Source organism: Dromiciops gliroides, chromosome 1 (assembly GCF_019393635.1).
Source record: "Dromiciops gliroides isolate mDroGli1 chromosome 1, mDroGli1.pri, whole genome shotgun sequence".
NCBI classification, from domain to species: domain Eukaryota; kingdom Metazoa; phylum Chordata; class Mammalia; order Microbiotheria; family Microbiotheriidae; genus Dromiciops; species Dromiciops gliroides.
The window spans coordinates 757,695,002-757,711,606 of NC_057861.1; the positions used below are offsets into that span (position 1 = coordinate 757,695,002).

The 16,605-nt window shown below is 46.3% G+C and overlaps 1 protein-coding gene across 1 annotated transcript in view; it reads right to left on the bottom strand.

The window, feature by feature from the left end:
• GLI3 (GLI family zinc finger 3) overlaps positions 1-16,605 on the bottom strand; it is a 285,531-nt gene that overhangs the window by 185,394 nt on the left and 83,532 nt on the right. Inside the window, 6 exon segments of the mRNA XM_043977511.1 lie at positions 1,413-1,454; positions 1,457-1,490; positions 1,492-1,539; positions 1,541-1,564; positions 1,566-1,589; positions 1,591-1,658. Of these exon segments, the coding sequence (XP_043833446.1) occupies positions 1,413-1,454; positions 1,457-1,490; positions 1,492-1,539; positions 1,541-1,564; positions 1,566-1,589; positions 1,591-1,658 (240 nt within the window).

The following is a 16,605-nucleotide window of genomic DNA, read 5'->3' on the forward strand; positions in this document are numbered from 1 at the left end:
CTGCAAATTCCTTCTTTCCTTCCCTAAGTCTGACCTAACTCTCATCCCTACCGAGTCAGGTTCTTGGACACAAACAGATATTTAGCAGGGGACCATCCCCATAGCTTTTTCCTCATAACCCCACTAGCACTATAAACGAAATTAATTGATCTTCCATCTTTATGAAAAAAATCCTACTCTGTAGGAGAAAGAAGCAATTGCTGAGCCTTGCTTAGGTTATGCTGGACCCTTTGATCTGCACCCTTGATGAGGGAACATTCCTGCACTGTTCCAAGTCCACTAAACGAAGGGATGAAATTAGCTTTTATCCAGGCACTTTCTTTAGCAAAAACAGGCATAATCAGCTGTCCTCACCAATCAGTCATCTGGCTAATGACCTTTTGCCTCGAACACTAAAATTCTGAATGATGAGGAAGAAGGCAAACACAAGCCAGCCCCACTTGTCGGGTCTTGGCTTAGCATCTGGAGTCGGCGACAAGTATGTTAAATGGCAAAGCTTCATCTCAGGCTTGGCGATAAATCTGCAATATACAAGCCCCTGCTTTGACGCCTCAATGTGCACTCCAATTAGCCCCCAATGAATGGAGACCTTTTAATTAGAAGCAGATCTCACTCCCTCCCACCACCAAAAAAAATACAAACCCAAATCTTAGTCATTGCATTGTGCCCTGAGAGAAAATAATTAATCCATCTGCATTCAGGTTGTAGTGAATTTCTTTCTCTTTATTAATATCTGAAAAGGAACTCAGAAAGTTTAAGGCCTATTCTCTATTCCAACCAGCAGTCTGAGAAGAAGGAAAAATACTCCTACATTCAGTAACCTTCCATTTCTAATAATCTAGCTTCTCAAAAATAATCTATATTTTCCTCTTTTCCCTACCTCATTGAGGTAATATTTCACTTTCTTTCCTCCTTCCTTCCTTCCTCTTCCTCTTCCTCCCAATTTGTTCCTCTGGAGTAATCCTAGCAAACGCCAGTTATCAATGGGAGTGTTTTTTTTCTCAAATCTTCAGGAAAAGTCTGTGGTTTAATGATTTATTCCCCCACCCCCAATTTTCTCCTGCATGCAGAACTCCCCTACATGTATAGCCATTTTGATCAGAGCTACAGGACGGTCTTTGAATTAACAACAGATGAGCTCTCCTCTTGAAGTCCGAAACCAATACAGCCCCCAGTGCTTTGGAGACTTGAGGAAATGCCTCCCTTTAAACAAAAAAGGTAGGGGGAAGGAAGTAGGAAAGGGGGAGGAGAAGCCAAAAGGAGTTGGAAAATGTTTTAAGATGACTGCTCCCAAAGGTTAATCCTACAGGTGCCCCCAGCAGCCACACACAATTCCATTCTGGCCATCACCCTCCATGCACCATGTTGGTGACCTTAGCAGGGCTGGGGCTGGGGATGGGTCTGTGACTTACGGTAATGGGGCTCCATGTAGCCATTCTGGGGGTCCATGGCGACACTGTGCCACGGTATGGCACCGAGGGCTCTGCGATGGTGAGGCACGGATCCATGGATCTCCTTCTTTATTAGCGAAGCCCGCTCCCTCACTGGACGTGGAAGGCTCCTCCACTGATCTTACTGAGTCCTTGCCCCGCTCTGTGGCTGCATGGCCACTGCGTTTCTCCTCTCTCGGGAATAGGTCTGTACAGGACTTTCATCCTCTGTGGAGGAAAGACAAATGGAAGTCTATTAGTCCATTTTCAGTTCCATTGTTCTCAAAATTATCCAAGACCCTCCCCCTGCCCTAATGTCTTGCCTTTGTTCAACTTTGGATAGGATTGGGAGTTTGCGAAAGGAGGGTGCGGATGTCTATCTGTGATATGAACGAGCATGAATTCAGCAGAGACAGCAGAAAGGGAGAGGATTAGGATGTTGCCCTGCGACTCTCCACATACTACTGAGTCACAAACAATCAGTTTAAACATGCTGTGCTGTCCCTAATAAAGTTTGGACACTCAACTAAGTCCCCAGGGGCTAAATCTACCTCTTGACTGTCCAGAGCCTACAAGTAAAGGAAATGAACTTCATGAGTGACCCCAACTGGTCGGTCAAACATGGCTCCTGCTCGGTCTCCACATTTCAGAAAAGCCGGAATACCTTTCCTCAATACATTGTCCAGGTGTGCCGAACGTTCTCCCTCTTTTCCTTCTTTCATATAATGGATATAGTGGGGAAGTGATACAAACCCCAAAGAGCGTGATCACTAAACATTGACTTTCCAAATGGTCAAACACTCCCCTCAGGGCAAAGTCTGGCTGAGCCAGCAGGGGAATGGTGGAGATCAGGAAGCAACATTCCCCCAACAGGAGCTCGGAATAGATAGGCGGTGGCCATGGCAAGGTTGGGAGGCAAGAACTAAATAGTGCTTGGTATGTCCATGAAAAAAGGAAACAGAGAGTCCGAGTAACCAGGGGGTGGCATGGAGATATGCCTCCATATAGCTCTAAGGAACACCGAAGCAGCACCTTCTGTGTACTCTCCCCACCACCAAACTGAATGCCTGTCCATTCCACAGTCATGAAAACCCAATGCAACCCAACACACCTTTATGACGGGTTCTAATGGACCAAGCACCCATCCTAGGCTTTAATCTGGGCATGCACAAAAACAAAAAGGAAGTGGCTTCTGTCCCTGAAGAGCTTACTTCCCACTCAGGGAAACTCCCAGGTGACACTGAAAAGTAAACGCAGCATAGAGACAGGGTAACATCCGAGTGATTTGGAAAGAGCACATCTAAATGGGGTGGAGTGGGGCTCAGAAAAGGGTCCGCAGGGGGAATGACACTTGAAATTAACCCTGAGGGAAATGGGCGGTTCCAAGAGGAAAGAGTGAGGAGAGAGAATGGGCCAGGGATGGGGAGCGGTCTGGGAAATGGCAGGGAGGTGAGAGATGTCATGTCTTGTGCAGTATATATCGCGTAAGAGGCACTGGCTGAAATACTGAGCGCCGAGGGGCACTCAAGCGCGTCGTCTGCAAAGAGGGGTGGGGACAAATTGCACAGGGTATCAAAATACGAAGGAGCCCGCATTATATCTCAGAAACAATAGGAAGCCAGCGAAGCTTCTTGAGCAAGGAAGTGGCCTATGACGGAGATGCTGTGCAGGTCAGGTCATGTGCTCTGCCGCGCATGCACACACAGGCACCAGCATACGCTCACATCTGAATCAGAATATTTAGGAAGCACCTGGTGTGCGTCTTTCACCACGGGAACTGCACACTGCCCTCCTACCCCATCTCTGTGGTTCAGCTCAGAAAGTGTTATATATGAGGCCGAGCCCTCAAAGAGCTTACAGTTTACAGGCACGCAACATAAGGCATGCAAAAATGCCACAGGTCTCAAATATCCATCCATTGCCACCCCTTCACCCAGAAAACTACAACCACCACCTTGTGAAAGCCTGTCCCTTGTGGCCCAAAGGAGTCTGGGTGCATGGCTACAACCACACGTGAGAGAGCGGAGATGAATCAGTTGCTTGTTTAGTCAAAGCCCCAGCACAAGTCCAACGCTGTCTCAGGAATGCATCTGTTAAAGGTACACCCCTGAAGGATGACATATCCTGGATGCTATTCTAGCCCACGGATCCTGCTTCACTATGTAACTGTTAATGGGGGCAAAACAGTTGTGACGTGTCTGGGCAACACATCAAAAACTCGACATCTGGGCCCATCCAAAGCCCTGGCTTTGGTGCAGGATGAAAGAGAACATGGTGGTGAGCACGGCCAAACGCACCACGGCTAGCTAATTGATCCAGTAAGCTTTCTCCAGCAGGGCATGTATCACCGTGGAGGTCAGTGCGTTCTCCTGCCCAACATATTGCATTCACTCAGCTGTTTGGATAGGGCTTCATCACTAAACGTGCGATGCCAGATACAACTGTAAACCCCTGGAAAGAAACCCCAAGAAATTGACCAGATCAGGGATTTAGATCTGGAAGGCGCATTGAAGGTCATCTAATCCAAAACCCTACTTTTACAGATGAAGAAACTGAGGCCAGGAACTTAAGTGATTTGCCCAAGGTCAAACAAGATGGAAAGGGCAGAGTCAGAATTCGAACCCATGTCCCCTCTCCCACCTTTTCCATGCTACCCATTCAATTTTCTAAAAGTAATTAAGTACCTACTATGTTCCAGGTAACATACTAGATACTATGAATTAAAATAAAAACAAAAGGGGGTTCAGCTATGTGCACAGTGGATAAAGCACCCGGCCTTGGATTCAGGAAGACCTTGAGTTCAAATCCAACCTCAGACACTTGACACTTACTAGCTGTGTGACCCCTGGGCAAGTCACCTAATCCTCACTGCCCTGCAAAAACAAACAAAAACATCAATTAAAAAGAAAGAAAGAAAGAAAAATAATTTGTTCTCGAGGAGCTAGCATTCTATTCATCAAATGAAAAAAAAATCTACAAAGTGCTTAGCACAGTGCCTGCATATAGTAGGTACTTAATAAGAGTTTATTCCCCTCCCTTCCCTACTGATTAGCCAATACAAGAGCACAATAGTCTGGACTTGGAGTCAAGAAAACTTAGGTTCAAATAATTGCACCCTCCATCACTGACTATGAAGTAAGATATTCAATATCTTCCAGCCTCAGTTTCTTCATCTGTCTAATGTGGATAATAAAAACTTCAGTCTTTACCCAAAGGGTTATCATGACATGTGAATGACATAATGTCCAAAAATGTTTTGTAAGCCTACGGGTGCCACGGAAATGCAAGTTGTTGCTATTATTCTTTACTATCATTATTATTATTACTCATTAGCATTGTTATTAAATTACAAAGTATGTCACCACTAATACAAGTCATCTCAAGTGGGGGAGGCTGCTAATAATTGATGGAGGGAGAGGTTCACCACATTTTTAAAAATGTTTTCATTGTCCTAGAAAACTCATCAGCAATACAAAAGGGGTTTCAGGCAGAAAACTCTGCAGCCCACCCCCACTCCCCTACACAATTCTTAAAAGTTTGGGTTGCATCTAAGAATCCTGATCTCAAAGCCCAGGAGGAGCGTATCAGGGCAAGGGAAGTCCTTGCCAATCTTCCCAGGAGGAAGGAGGAGAAGAATCAGAAAGAAGTTTGTAGCCCCCCCCCCCTCCACCTGGCAAATGGGCGACAGCCCTTGAATGCACAATGGCCTGGGCTTGGATCTGAGGCTGCAGATTTGCTGACTCCTCAAACAAATCGTGAAACATTATTGTCCATTGTTTGGGGCAGATCTCGATTCCTCCAAACCCCAATAATTAAGGGATAAAATTATAGTTTAATCTGTCAAAGAACTGGAAAGAATGCCTCGAATTGGGGAGCAATCTCCCCTCCCCATTTTAGGCATATTGATTTTTAAAGCTGTTCAAATAATGCTTTGTATTAACTTTTTTATTTAAAAAGACCCACACACCCCCTTTTCCATCCTTCTGTTAACGCTTCCAGGCATGAGTCTACATTTGGCCTTAACAAGCTGTAGAGTCAGGGGGTTTGCAGTTATGTAAAAGCGAAAGGGTGGGTGCCTAACACACTAAAACTTATATTAGGTTTTTATAAAAATTCTCATATAGTCGGGACCGCAGCCAAAGTCATATTTTCCACTCATTTACTTTCTGGCTCGAGACTTTGAGGTCAGCCTTCAACCTCAAGTGAACCTTCCCCAGTGAGGTACGGATTTCTTCAGAAAGAGTAGTGGCGGGAGGGGGTATATTTCTGGAGAACCAGTTATGGACCGAAGAGCAGCCTTGGGCCTGCTCAGTCCCTGAAGCAGCTCCCAATCTGGGTGCATCACTTCGGACATGCTGCATTTGGCTATTTCTAGTTTTAAAATGGGTTTCAGCGTTTTCATCCTGCTTCCAAAATTAACTTTTCCCCGTGTCCCACTGCGGTCCAAGCATTAAACTTAGCTCCCTCCGAGGTGTAAATATTTATGTGACAATTCAGTAGGTCTGTACTCAGCCTCTCTCAAGATGGGTATTAGGAATCAAGTTTCATCGCTTGAGGGCTGACCTCTAGGTTTTGTTGGCGGTTGGCGGCAGGATTTCCCCCCCTTTTCTTTCTTTCATTCTTCCTCCCCCCTGCCCCTCCCCCAACCCTGCGAGGTTGCTTGGGGGTGGGCGGGGTGGGGGTGGGAGTGGGAATGGGGGAAAGAAGCCCAAGTTCATTTTTAGGTAAACGGTTTTCTTCGTATAAGGAAACCCAAAATGTGAGGGGGGCGGGGAGAGGTCTGAAAGAAACAATAAAAATAGAGAGTAAATAGAGAAAGTATTCTGCTTGGGTAGGAAAAAGTCACCGCGGGCTGGGCCGCAGTTGAGCACACATTCCACCGTTCCGCTATATCGATAAAGTTCCGTCAGGCAAGAGCCAGGCCCCCAGATCCGGGGGCAGCCCAATGCCGTGGGGAGGCCAAGCCGCGCCCGCCCGCTGCCCTGGATCCGAGATGGGTTTGATGGGATCGGGAAGGAACAGCTTGACGGAGCACGCAGGCACTGTGGCATACAAATCAGGCGGCGCCCTGAAAGCCCTCTCTATCCGCTCAAAGGCGAGCTTTCTCTCTCCGCTCAAAGGCGAGCTTTCTCTCTCCGCTCAAAGGCGAGCTTTCTCTCTCCGCTCAAAGGCGAGCTTTCTCTCTCCGCTCAAAGGCGAGCTTTCTCTCTCGCTCAAAGGCGAGCTTTCTCTGCCGGAATTCTGCCCGCTCTCCAGGCTGCGGCAGCCACTCCAGCGAGCCAAAGGACGCAAGCCGCACAATCTTGTTCAATGCGGCTGAATTGTTCCGTAATAGTTGAAGGCTGAGTGCGGACAGGCTCCGAGAGCCCGAATCATTGACAGAAACAGACTGTCCGCCATGGCAACAAGTGGTGAGGCTGGTGCCCGAGTGTAAGCAAACAGCCCACTTCTCCGGCAGCCTGTGCCAAGGCCGCCTCACGGCCAAGCCCGGGCCACTGGGGCTGCCTTGTTCTGCTCTCCCAGGGGCCTGGACTCGAGAAAGCAAATGCCGATGGACATTCACATTTCCAGAAAAAAACACTTAAGTTGTGTCCCCGGCTCCCCTCCACACCTCCATGCTTGCAGCCCACCACATGGGATGACCCCAGAGCCTCCTGCATTGAGAATCGTCCCCCGTTCTCCATTCCAAAATCAGGCAGCGCTGGCTTCTTACAAAATGTCTCTGAAACTTTAAGGCGCATTTTTAATAGAAAAAAAAGTTTGGATGAGTCATTGAGTTTAAACCTGTATATTCTGGAATATAGTTATAGCTCATGCTAAACGGCATAAACTCTTCACGTCCCTTAGAGAAACAAAGCTACAACTCCCAAAGCCAGCCTTCTTCCGATCTGTGAAACCCCTCCCAAGCCATCACTAAACCAGCCACCCCCTAAGGACATGCCGAGGTTTCAGTAGCATCCCATGCTCTTGACAGCTTCTGCTTTTCTGTCCTGGTTCTTACCCTGAACTGCACGATCCTAACTTGGACGAGCAAAGCCCCACCAGTCCCCAGTCCCCAGGCCAGCCAGCGGTATTACAGCTCAGTCCCACCAAGCCCCTGCTGGCTAGATAGGCTCTGTCTGTTCGCTTGCCTGCTCACTTGTTCACTCTCTCGCTCTCATCCTGGCTTGGGATGCTCTGGCTCTGCAGGAAATGCTTCCTCGAGGTCCCCAGCCTGTTGTCTGTGTCCCCTCCGAGAGGCTGTGTGGCTCCCATTAGAGGAATAAGAGCGGCTGGGGCTCTGCTAAGTTTAACAAGCTCATTTAGCTATTCTGGCTGGGTGCGGCTTCCTATTGAACTCTCCCCATTGCGGCTGCCTCTCTCTAGGAGCCCGGGGTCAGGCTGCTAATCATTAAATCACAACTAATGTCACCCCTATCACAATCAGGCACCCGAGAAGGAGGGTTTATTATTCTAGTTTATGCTAAATAAATGGGCGGGGGGGGACGAACAAATGGTCTCCCAGCAAGGTCAACAGCAGTTTCAAGTACCAAGACAAACTTACCAAGAGTTGCATATAAACCAAGCAGGACTGTATTGACTTAAGATGCAGGCAGTCTCTCTATGTGCTGGTCTCCCTGCCTGGCCTGACACTCCAGCGCGGCTTGTATAGGAATGCACCACTAGGGAAAGAAAGGCGAGGGGGGGGGGGGGGGGGGGGGGGGGGGGGGGGGGGGCCCGGGGAAGAAGGAGGGGGGCTTTTCTTTGCCAGACTTGGTGAGTGCACGCAGAGGCTGGCTGCTCATTCACGTTTCCCCAACGAGAGCAGCTTGCTCAGCTCAATTCACCCCAGCACAAAGGCTGAGGCCCAGACCTCAATGGACCAGGGAAACATGTTCAAAAATCGGCTCTCTATGTGACTGAATTTCTTAACATCTTTTCAAAAAGCGGAGAATGCCTTGAGGCTAAAGGAAGAAACAGGCTAATGGTGAATTGGGAATAGTGAGCAAATTTCAGAACCTCTTTCCTCCGAGCTTTTTTGAGGTTGAAAGCAAGCTCTCGCCTTTCAAGTTTCAAAGTCCTTTTTCCTCCTGCAGTGTCACAGAAGGATTTGAAAAGAAGGTAATTGTGCTCACAGTCTCCCTGATCAGAGCTTACGTCCTCTTTCTGGTATTTCGGAATACTCCCCGCAATAATGGTGCACGCAGCTCAATCCCTTCCCGGGCCTGCACTCGGCTATTGCTCATTAAGTGAACAATGATAGCATGAAATGCCTTTTATGTGCAAGGTCTGGGTGTAAGATAAGCATTCTCGTCCTCAGCATTTGGTTTACTAAGGAAACTCTCCATCATTAAATTACAAAACCCAAGTCAGAATATTGGTCTTTCCAGAAAAGTAGCTCTTAGCTTACTGAGAGCCAAATGATGGGCGCAAGAAGGATGTGGGGGTGGGTTGTTTTTTCCCCCTTAGAAGCCCTGCATGCTTAAATGCCCAGATTCCTTATAGAGGGAAACCTGTAATAAAACCTGTAATAAAAAACTACAACAACAGGGCATGTTTAAGAACAGCTTGGGCCAGGGAAACTGTGCAATGGCTATCAAGAATGATGTCACCCGATCAGCAACAGTGTCAAACTCCCTACAACGAGGGTGCCTGCCTGCTCAGAGCATCAGCAGCTTGTCACTTCAGGGCCACCCTACAAGCCGAGCTCTCTCTTCCTTAAAAGCACCAGAAAAGCCAGAAGCCCTCAACTGGAATTCCACCCACAGCCCCTGAGTCTCTGGGCGAAAAGGAGGCTCTGGGAAAGAAGTAAAGCTTCCACTCCTGAAAACAAAGTATATATGATATATAGGCAGTGCAGCTAGGTGGCGCAGTGGATAAAGCACTGGCCCTGGATTCAGGACCTGAGTTCAAATTTGATCTCAGACACTTGACACTTACTAGCTGTGTGACCCTGGGCAAGTCACTTAACCCTCATTGCCGGCAAAAAGAAAAGAACACTCATACATAGGTTCTGAGCAGGAAGGCATCTCAGAGCTGACCAAGTCACAGAATCCCAGAAATGAGTCCCAAAGAAATCTCCTTTATAAACAAATCTGGAAAATGGTCTGGCAGGAGCAGGGGGAGGAATAAGCATTCCTACAGAGCCCAGGATGTGCCAGGCCCTGTGCTACACATCCAATACCCTCAAAAAACTCCTTCAAGAGGAGTTATTGTCCCTACTTCATAGATGAGGAAACTGAGGCCAACAGAGGTGACGTGACTTGTCCAGGGTCACAAAGCTAGTGGGTATTGGAAGGCAGATCTAACTCCAGTCCTGCCCAACACTCTCTCCACATCCCTGGTGCCTGAAGACCTCTAAGGTGGGGGAACCCTCTCCTTCCCATCCCACATCTGGAGCACTCTAATTGTTAGGAAGAATTGTTTTGTTCTGTTTCCTTTCCTTGGCCTCAAGCTTGGACTTGCCCCTTCCTATTAATTTGTAATTCCATTACTGTCATTACTGTTGCTATTTCCCTATTCTCCTCATCTGGTTGGATGATGTGCACATAGAAATTGGTCCTAGGATAAGGAGGTCTTTAGTTTGCTCTTATTCATTTGTGATTAACCATCAACATTATTATTAACAGGCGTTTATTAGGCACTTACTGTATGCCAAACATTATGCTAGGCAATCAGAATACAAGAATGACACCAACCCTACCCTCAAGGGGCTTACATTCATATAATGCATGTGCCGAAAATTTCTGCTGTTTCAGAAACAAAAGCTAATTCAATCAATCCCCTCCAATTAATTTGACTAGAAAAGATAAAGATCATACAGGGAAGGGATGGTATTTGTTGTGTATCCAGCATCTCTAATGCAAATGTGGCCCTTTCTGAAGGGACCAGGGAGGTGGAAGGCCTGAGGCCCAGACATTAAAATTATTCTAGGAGCAGAAAATGTGATTACTGTGTAGTTGAAAGGTGGAAATTCCCCTTTCCATTTAGACTCAGCTTAGGTCCAGGCGGCTAGGAGCCCAACTTGACATCTAGCTTTTGGCTTCCTAGGGCAGGAGGCAGCCCCATGCCTTGCTCCTAGGAGCCTTTGCCAGTGCTCTTGAGGTCAGCCCTGGTGTGAGGGCACATCCACCTCCTCTGACAGTGACTGATGAGGGAGAGAACACAGACACAGAGCTGGGCTGCCCACTGCTCTCTTGGTACCTTGATGACATGCCTAAATCCGGGTTCTTGATCTGGGGTTTGTGAAATTGTTTATTTTTAAAAAAACCTCTAAAAACTTGTTTTTCATTTTTAATAAATGTCTTTCAATACAATTGATTTCCTTTATAATTCTGTGTTTTATTTGATGCATGTTAAAACATGCTTCTGAGATTGTCTCCCAAGCAAGGATCAAATTTTCTCCATATTTCATACTGTCCCACTGAGGTCCCCAGACCCAAAGACTCCTGATGCCTCCAACTCTGAGGAGGGGGAAGAAAAATGACAATGTGGAATAGTAAACATCTCTCCAAAAGATCTAAATGTCACATCTGTATCCTCTTCCCCTAAATCCACTCTGGGAGTGTGTTTACCCAACTCTAGCATAAAGCTTAGAGGACATGGTGGGGGGGGGGCATGAGGGAGTGGATGAAGGCAAGAGAATTCCAAGAATTCTGACAGGTGTATATCTCCCAAAGAAGCCCCTACACCCCCCACTTTGTGTTTGATGGATTCACATCCAACTACAAGGAACATTTGTGCTCAAGGACACTTACCAAGATACCAAAGGACACCCAGCCCGTTCTCACCGAACTTTTCCTTATCTTGTTTCTAATTTTATTAATGCCTTTTTTTCTGTCTCACCATCATTTCCCAATATTCCTGAACCCCAACCCACCTCATGAAACCCTCATAATAATGAAATCAGTTCAGCAAAAGCAGCAGAGCTGCCAATTCTAAGTGGACTCCCCATTCTGCCCCCACATTCCCTGCCTGCCTTCCCAGAGAAGACAGTATCTGTTTAGTGGCATTGAGATGGCCATGACAAGCATCCACTTTTGCCTGTCTTGAATGTGGTGTTTTTAATGCCACAATTCTAAATATTGGATCTATCACTCTCTTGGTTCAACATTGCCTCATACAAATCTTGCCGATTTTCTCTGAATTACTCATATTTATGACTTAAGGCCCAACTTCAGGATGTTATGTTCATATCTCACAGCTTATTCAGGCACCCCCCCCATCAATAGAGAAAGGAAGGGTCCCTGATTTAGCACAAAAAGGGCTACAGTGGCTTCTATCCATGCTCTCACCCAGATTTACAGCTCTTCCAGACAGAGCATCCAGTGATGTTGGGGAGCATTGGTGACCCCCACAGAGTTGTCCTTAATGAAGGTGAAAGGGCTGCTCTCTCTAGAGACCTGGGCTAAGCTGGAAAGGCCTTCCCTGGTTTGAGTTAAGACTTGAGGAGTTAGGCAGCTTCTTCCATTAGCCAGATATTAGGTTGTTAGTAACTGCTTACTGGGAGAGAGCTAATTAGTCACATCAAAGGAACTACAATAATTCCCAGGAGGGTCAAAAGAAAATTATTTTCTCATCTGCTTAATAGTGCATTTATGCCTATCTGTGGGTAACAGTCTCATTTAACACTTAGGCATTCGACATGTAAAAAAAAAGTACCAGCAAGTGTTCAGCGATTTTCTCTTTTATAGGCAAAGAACTGAGTCTCTCTCTCTCTCTCTCTCTCTCTCTCTCTCTCTCTCTCTCTCTCTCTCTCTCTCTCTCTCTCTCTCTCTCTCTCTCTCCATAGCTCTGTCTCTGTGCCTCTGAACTTTCTCTGAATATAAGCATTATCATTCTAGTCTTCTAGGCACAGAGAGCACTTTACCATGAAGAAATGAGATCCCTGCTCATCTGGAAGTGTCCAGGTCACTGCCTTGTGACTGAGTCCTTGTCCAGTGCAATAAGCCTCTCTCTGTCTCTCTGTCTCTCTCTCTCTCTGTCTCTCTCTGTCTCTATCTCTCTCTGTCTCTTTCTCTGTCTCTCTGTCTCTGTCTCAGTCTGTGTGTGGTGTGTGTGTGTGTGTGTGTGTGTGTGTGTGTGTGTGGTGTGTGTGTAGAGAGAGGACATTCTTTTGGCTTTCTATATGAGGGTACCCGGCAGTAGGCATCTAAAGAGAGCTTGGTGTAGAAGCAGTTCATCTTGGCCCTGCTTACCACTGTGATCCTTCAAGAACCCCAACCACAAAAATGCATGAGCCTTTCTACCATTTTAAAATGACAAGAGTACACTCAAAGTTAAATGGTCTCATCTGGCATCACAGGCACACTGCTTTTGGTTTCCAATCCTTTTAATGAAATGAGCATTGGAGTATGAGGCTGTTTGGGGTTTAATGAAGCTCTCTGCTCCATTATTATTCCAGAAATTAGACCCTCCTGGGGCTTACATTTAAATATCAAGATAGTGTTATTAAAACTTCGGAGTTGGCTAAAGGCACGATAGTAAATTTCCCAACCACCTTCCAATGGCCTTCGAGTTAAAAAAGACCTAGGTTCAAATCTCAATTCCACTACTCAGGGTGGGACCTTGAATAAGTCACCTGAAACGAATGAAAAAAGCACATAAATTCCTACTCTGTTGCAGGTTCTGTGTGTGTGTGTGAGGGGGGGACAAATATAAAAGACAAACAGTTCTGCCCCAGGGAAGCTTACACTCTGATGGGTGGTGACAACACGTATTGCAGGGTGGTGGCCACAGAGGGATAGTCTGTTTTGGAAGGTCATAGGGATGGAGAGTAGACACCTGGAAAAGTAGATTGACTCTCCTTTCCATGAGCAATGGGAAGGTCGATCTGATTGTGGTACCACAGCTAGAAGTTAAGGAAGGGAGACTGGATGGCCAAGAGGGATGGGAGATGCTGCGAGACATTTGGAGCAGCCACTGGGACATAGTAGGATGTGAGGCACTCACCAATAAGGGCAGTAGGGCCCCTGAGTAGGAGTTCCAGAGCTGAAATAGTAATAATAGTGAAAACAGTAATAACAAGAACTAACAGCATTTCTATAATGCCTTAAAATGCTTTACAAATATTGTTTCATTTGATCCTTGGAAGAACCCCAGGTGCGATTATTATCACTCCTGTTTGTAAGGTGGAGAAACTGAGGCAGGCAGAGGTTAAGTGATTTGCTTGGGGTGACACAGGGTCTGAGTCCAGATTTGATTCAGTTCTTCCTGACTCTATTCACGGTCCCCCCAGTGCCTGACAACCTCCAGGACATGGTTTCTAGTCCAAAGGAACACTTAACTATAACCTCAGTTTCTTTCCTTTTTTTGGGGGGGGTGTTCATTTTTTGTAACTTTCTTTTTTTTTTCTTGGTAGTATTTTATTTTCCAATGACACACAAAGATTATTTTCAACATTCATTTTTATAAGATTTTGAATCCCAAATGTATCCCTTCCTCCTCCCCAAGAAGCAAGCAATAGATATAGGTATAGCCTCAGTTTCTTAATCTGCAACATAGGGCTATACGCCCCTGAAATACTGCCTTATGGTGTTGCTGTGAGGAAAAGACAGTGCCGACTCTGAATACCTACACCGAAGTGGTCTGGTGCTATTCTGAATATATAATATTATTCTTATGAAGAAGCACAGTGACCATCCTGGGCTGTTGCCCTTAGGAAAAACCTTAGTTCAACGTCTTCCTCCACCACTTAGCACCTCCCAGACCCTGAAGAGTCATTGAACTTCTATGTTCTTCAGGGAATTTCCCTTGGATTTACCTACTAAGTCAGCTGAGTTACCATCAAGGCTTACAGAGGGTGTTCCCACACCAGGAGTGCAGTCCAATGTAATTTATTTCAAAAATAATTTCATAAACACCAACTCTGTGCCAGGTGTTATGCTCAGAGTTTGAAAGGAAAAGATAAAAAGCATGCCCTCATGGAGCTTGGCAGGAAGGAACATAGTATAACACATTCACCTAAGGAAATTTGAATCAAAGAGGGAGAAAGCATGAAGAAGCAGGGGATAAGGAAAGGTCCCCATTGGAGAAAGAACTTGAGCAGAGCTGTGAAGGGAGGCACAGGTGAGAAGAGCTTGTGTTCCCCTCAGGAAAGATAGCCTGAACAAAGACACCTACCGAGGCAGGAGACGAAGGCTGAGCTTGGGGGATGCTAGTCTGACAAAAAGTAGAAGGCAAAAGGAGAGGGATCTCTCTGGAACAAGCCTGCAAAGGAAGGGAGGCTGGACCCAGAGTGTGAACAGCCTTTCACGAGAAGAAGAAAAGTGTGGAGGATTCTCCCTCCTCCCCAGTCTTCAAGAAAACCAGCAATTCTACAAATATGCATGTATACATTCATGTATGTACATGTGTGTATATGTATTTATACATGCATAAATACATGCATGTATCTAGTCTGCACCCAGGACAGAAGGGTAAAAAATCTCTACCTTCAAAAAATGCACAATCTATCCTTAGGATTATGAGTGTCTTGAACAACAAATGCCCAATAAATAGTTATTGAATGAGCCAGTTGCTTGCCCATGATCACTCAACTCATAAGTGCTAGAGGCAGGTTCAAATCCAGGTCTCCTTACTCCAAGTTTAACATGAGGCCTCCTATAGGCCATAAAAGTAACAGGCAGATAGCCAGCAGCTGGCTGGATGGAAAGAAGATGGCAATGCCAGGGCAATGGCATGTCAAACCCAAAGGCAAGATTGAAGCTGGTGTCAATCAGAAGATGAGTTGGCTTCCCAATGACTCAAGAGACCATCATAGGAAGGAGTAGTGGTTGACATGGGGTATAGTCACCAGGCATAGGGTATTTGATTTTTTTTAATATTGAATTTCGAGGGGCAACTAGGTGGCACAGTGGATAAAGCACTGGCTCTGGATTCAGGAGAACATGAGTTCAAATCTGACCTCAGACACTTAACACTTACTAGTTGTGTGACCCTGGGCAAGTCACTTAACCCCAACTGCCTCAGCAAAAACAAAACAAAACAAAACAAAATATTGAATTTCAAAGAACTCCAACCAAGGTCATTCTATGGAAAATCCCCTCCTTAAACAAACAGATATGGGGGGAGGGTGTCATTCTCTATGCTTCTCATCAGGAACCTATTGTTTTGATCCAAGACCCAGAATCAGTGGGAAGATGATGAGAGAAGCACAGGCCTAGACTCTCAGAAATGTAGAGTTGAAAGGACCCTCCAGGACCAGCTAGTCCCACTGATATCATTCCCACCACAACCTATGAAGTGGTCCTCAGCCTTTACTAAGAAATCTCCCCCAAAGCGGGGCCCTCCCCACCTCCTGGGCCAATGCATGCCTCTTCTAGGAGACTCAAACATTAGAAAGTCTGTCCTCCCATTTCCTTTCCTGTGTCTGTGACCCTTTCCCCAGTGCTTCTGTTCTGCCCTGAGGGGCCCAAACTGGTCTGTTCCCTCTTCCAGCGCCCCGAAGCTCTGCAGATGCTTCAGCCTACATGTTCTCTGATCCTTCCACTGAACCCAGCGCTGAAACATAAACTGCCAAGTAGAGTCTGAAGAGAGCAGAAGACACAAGACTGCCCTCTCTTCTTCCTGTAAGTCACAACTCAAACTTTAGCCCATTCTTATTCTAAGTGGTAGGCACTGATAAATGCCTGTTTAACTACCCAAATTGACTTAACCTGACTGAATGGAACTGCCACAAGACTTGGAAACGACATCCCTGACCAAGCAGCTAAGCCTCTAAGTATTAAAAGTATTAAAAGTTCAATTCCCAACCTTTCCTGCTGGCAGGAAGTAAGGAAGCTACCAAGCAAGCGTCCTGAATGCTATGGTGCCTGAAGTCACTGTTTCCCGTGAGCACCGATGAACAGGTCCAGCAATATCCCTTTGAAAAACCTTTATGTTCGAGCAGTGGCAACACCAGACCTATTCTTTCCCTTGGGTCAAGTTGTCAGAAAAAGGTCCTAATGTCTCCCTAAAACATGTTCAACCCAAGTGATGGAAATTACCTTAAGGGATTTCCTGAAGCTTTCTGCCCAGCTTTGAGATCTAAGGACAAGTGGACCTTCTTCCTAGGTGATAGAGGGGACAAGCTACCAGGCCTGAGAGTCAAGAGAGACTGACGGTCAAATATGACCCTGGGGAAAAGTCATTTTAATTCATGTAGACTCAGTTTCCCCATCTAGATGATCATACCTGGAGTGACCACCTCAGGATG